The 4,045-nt window shown below is 22.7% G+C and overlaps 1 protein-coding gene across 1 annotated transcript; it reads right to left on the reverse strand.

Annotated features, from left to right (window-relative positions):
• Positions 1–200: 200 nt before the first annotated feature.
• Positions 201–2,740, reverse strand: LOC111040792 (the record flags this gene model as incomplete). Its single annotated transcript, XM_022324804.1, has 9 exons — positions 2,545–2,740; positions 2,283–2,420; positions 2,063–2,167; positions 1,821–1,940; positions 1,675–1,758; positions 1,387–1,611; positions 625–872; positions 382–541; positions 201–313 (listed from the first exon to the last, which is right to left on the reverse strand). Coding segments are annotated over exons 1-9 (1,389 nt in total), but the record flags the coding sequence as incomplete, so codon positions are not given.
• Between the last annotated feature and the right edge of the window lie 1,305 nt (positions 2,741–4,045).

Genomic DNA, 4,045 nt, shown 5'->3' on the forward strand with positions numbered 1-4,045 from the left:
AAGTAATTGACACATGAAAAAATTTAATTTTGTTTAAATTCATAAGAGTTATTCAGAATAATAACAATACAATTTAAGTTCAGGTTTTAAAACAATTATTAAAACATTTTAATTTATTTCACATTAATTACTTTTTATTTTTATTGAAATATTAAAACTAAATACAATTAATATCATTAAAAAATTGTTCTTTATTGGTTATCTTTATTTTTTTTAATAATGCGATTATTGGCTTGAGCCATCCATTTGCTTATGGCAAGTGATATTTCTATTTCAGGAGTGTTTTCAAACTTTGAACAACGTCGTACAGCTTCTAATAACATAAGTAATTTAAAATATAAAATAAATAACATAATCAATGTAAAAATATAATTAACTCACCAAAAATTATTTTGCAAGAGTGTAGAGATGAAAATTTATTTTTGCCTTTAAACCCGATGTATGAGTAGTTACGCAACCAGTTATCCTGAAATAATTTTTGCATAATTCTTCCGATTGTTTCAGGAATAGTTTTTGCAGCAGACAGTGATAATTCAGAAACCTGAAAAATAATCAAATAATATAAAAATAAATGTTTATTATTACATAATAGGTTAAATGTGTAACTTAATGTTGATAACTTACAACTTTATCCCTATGCGTAGAAGACTCGAGTAATATTTCAAAATTCTGTAGAGTTTCTTCATTAGATATAGGGATGTTTTCATTGTTTAATACATTTGTAGCAATCATATTTGTGTTACGTGTCACACCTTGTTCTAGGATATTATTAATATTTTCCAGCATTTTTTGAACAGATTCGGATACATAAGATAAATGTTTAATATCATATTTTAAGTTAGTAAATGATGTTTTTACATATTCTTCAAACCCTTGAAAAATTAAATAAAAATTAAGTATATTAGTAATAGAAATCAACTTATCACATTTAATTATTTTATTAATAAATCAATAAAATATTTAAATTATTGTGTAAGCTAATTATTTTGGTTTCATAAATAATTAAAATATAATATTATAAAATAATTTAAGTAGTTAACTTACTTTTAAAATCGTTTGGATTTACATCTGTAGAAACATTGATATGATATTTATATATATATCATCCTTACTTAAATTGCCTGTACCCAATTGTATTTTATTGCCGTTATCTCCTAAGAAAAAATAATTTTAGGTTGACTGATAAGTTTTTATACAATTAATATAAAATTATATCAATGAAATTATGAAAATAGTAATATTCAATAAATCACAACAATACAATATAAACGATATAGATTGTATAGTTTAAAAATATTAATAAATGTTTTTTTTTTTAGAAGATTAAAATATATTATAATAGATATAATTTTAAAATAAAGTATATTTAAATGTATTTTTATTTACTTGAGGTTACATGTTGAGAATTTAGTTTTTTTGTTTCTATACAACCATCAGACATAAAAAGCCTTTTTCTAACTTTATTTATAGTCTCAGGAGTTTTGTCTTTGAATGCTTGTTCCTTGTTTTGGTTGTCATTTAAAATTTGAGACTCACTAACAGTTACATTAGCTGAAACTGAAGATACTTTCCATAAACCAACTGGACTTTTGATAATATCAAAATTATCATCTGAAATTGAATTTAATTGGATTTAGATATTGATTTAATTTACCAAATATAAGAAAAACTAACTCATTTCATTAATACGATTAGGAGGCTCATATGACTTATCAATATCACTGTCATCTTGATCATCTATGAGTTCATCAATATTATCTATACAAATTAAAAATAATAATTAAATAATCAATAACAAAGAATAAATAATAGTTAAAAACCTGTCAAAATTTGACGACACGATTTGGTAGTTTTATTTCTTTCATTATCAATTATACGAGGCTGACTTTTAGACTGGCTGTTATTTATATTTTCAAATATATTTTCCTGATATTCATTATCTATACATAACAATTACCCAATAAATACAAAAAAAAAAATTTAACATACTAAACAAAAATCTTTAAATTTAAAAGTTTGGAATAATAAAAAATGTAATTCATTATTATGTGTTTGAAGGTACCTGACAAAATCTGACTACTAATTTTGATTGATTTGTTTATTTTATTCTGAAAAGCATTTGACTGGCTACTAGAAAGACTGTTATTTACACTTTCATCATCATTATCTAAAAAAATTTTAATATGTTTAATAAATAATATATACCTAATAATAACTTTGAATAGGTACCTAGACATGTAATATAAAAATTAAGAACTAATCAAAAAATATAAATTAGGCACCTGAGAAAACTGGAGGACTACTAGGTTTTTTTATGTTAAGTTTATTAAAACGGCTATTAGAATAATTTTCTTCGGCTGAAGATAAGTCTGAGGTAAATTGTGCTTTTCTTGCTCTTTCTTTAGCCTCTGAATATGTTTCTAAAAGTTAAAATAATATATATTTATATAATTTAACAATACAATAATACATTATTAGTTTTAAATTTTAAATAATCATTTTGGTTGACAACAATAAATTATTACCAAATAATAAGACACTCACTAATAGGATTTTTAGTGTGGATTTTTCTCGCTTTAAAAAAATCATAATCAAATTTATTTGGAATAGCTCTTCTTTGGAGTAACAAGGATGCATTTTTGGTATAACTTTTAGGCCATGCACAATATCCGTTTTTCCACCAATGACTTGGTACTGCACTAACTGAATTATCATTAGTAAAATTAACAATTGACCACATTATAGGAATTCTGAAACCACAATATATATACTATAATGTATAGCTTGTTAGAAACTTAAAATAAATATTTTATATAGTTTAAAATGTTTTATTATTACTACCAACTATAACAAAACAATTTATATTATACTTATAGTTACAATTACATAATATAGCCTATAAGTTCTCATTAATTTTAGTGTATTAATAAATAAATAATAATAATAAGTGTAAAGTGTATTCTTAATAGTAATTGGAAATGTATAATACAGTTTTAAATAAAAATACTTTATTGGCTATTTAATAAATGCATATAAAAACAACATTAAATTCATGTTGGTTGCAACAACAACAAAATTCCAAAATAATAATTTACAAAATTGATGGTTATAAAATAAAAATAAATGTACATTAAAGTGGTAATAATAATAATAATAATAAATAAGTTTAAATAAAAGGTACACAATACAATAGGTGGGTATAAGTTATAAGTCTGGTAATTAAATATACCTTGGTAATATGTACCAATAGAAGTATACATCAAAATAATTTTAAAAATATTAATAACCAAATTAAAAACTATGTTTAAAAATTGTGCGTTACAAAATAATATTATGTAATATAACTTATAATTATTTTAAACTAGCAAGATTAACTTAAAAATTATTAAGAATATCTAAGAATGTAAAACTGGAATAGTAATTAGTTGATTATTAAAATTAAAAACAATCATCTTTTTTTTTACATCAGATAATTTCCACCACATTAGGTCGTCAGATATGTTATTAATAATGAATATATTTAATTTTGTTGATTGAATTGGTTTATTATACAATGGCTGTTTGTTTTTAAACATATATCCAATTATTACTAGTTCTTTACTATGATTAGAGCAATATTTTCTACTTGGACAATTTCTCCTTGAGAAGTAAGAATATATTTATCAGCAGTTTTTTTAATATTTATATTTATTTTATTTTTAATTTCAACTCTTAAATATTGACGACCACAAGTATCTTCCAGTAATGGGCCATCAAAATGTTCATTGCTTAGAATTACGCTTTGAACATCAGTTTTGAACACTTCATTTTTACATTTCTCTTCGTGCCTTTTAATAATTTGTTCTAATGGTTTTTCGTGTTTACGTAACATTGATTTTAGAGTCTTCATGAAATTTTCAAAGGGAAAACAGCTACATAAATCAAGAGGTCCAAACTGACGATAGTTGTCACAAATGTGTAGAAGCCCATGAATGTTATGTGAGACTAGATGATCTCCATAAATATTTTGAAATGTCTTAACAAAATATATTAATAGATTTTCAGC

Source organism: Myzus persicae, unplaced genomic scaffold (assembly GCF_001856785.1).
Source record: "Myzus persicae strain clone G006 unplaced genomic scaffold, MPER_G0061.0, whole genome shotgun sequence".
NCBI lineage: Eukaryota > Metazoa > Arthropoda > Insecta > Hemiptera > Aphididae > Myzus > Myzus persicae.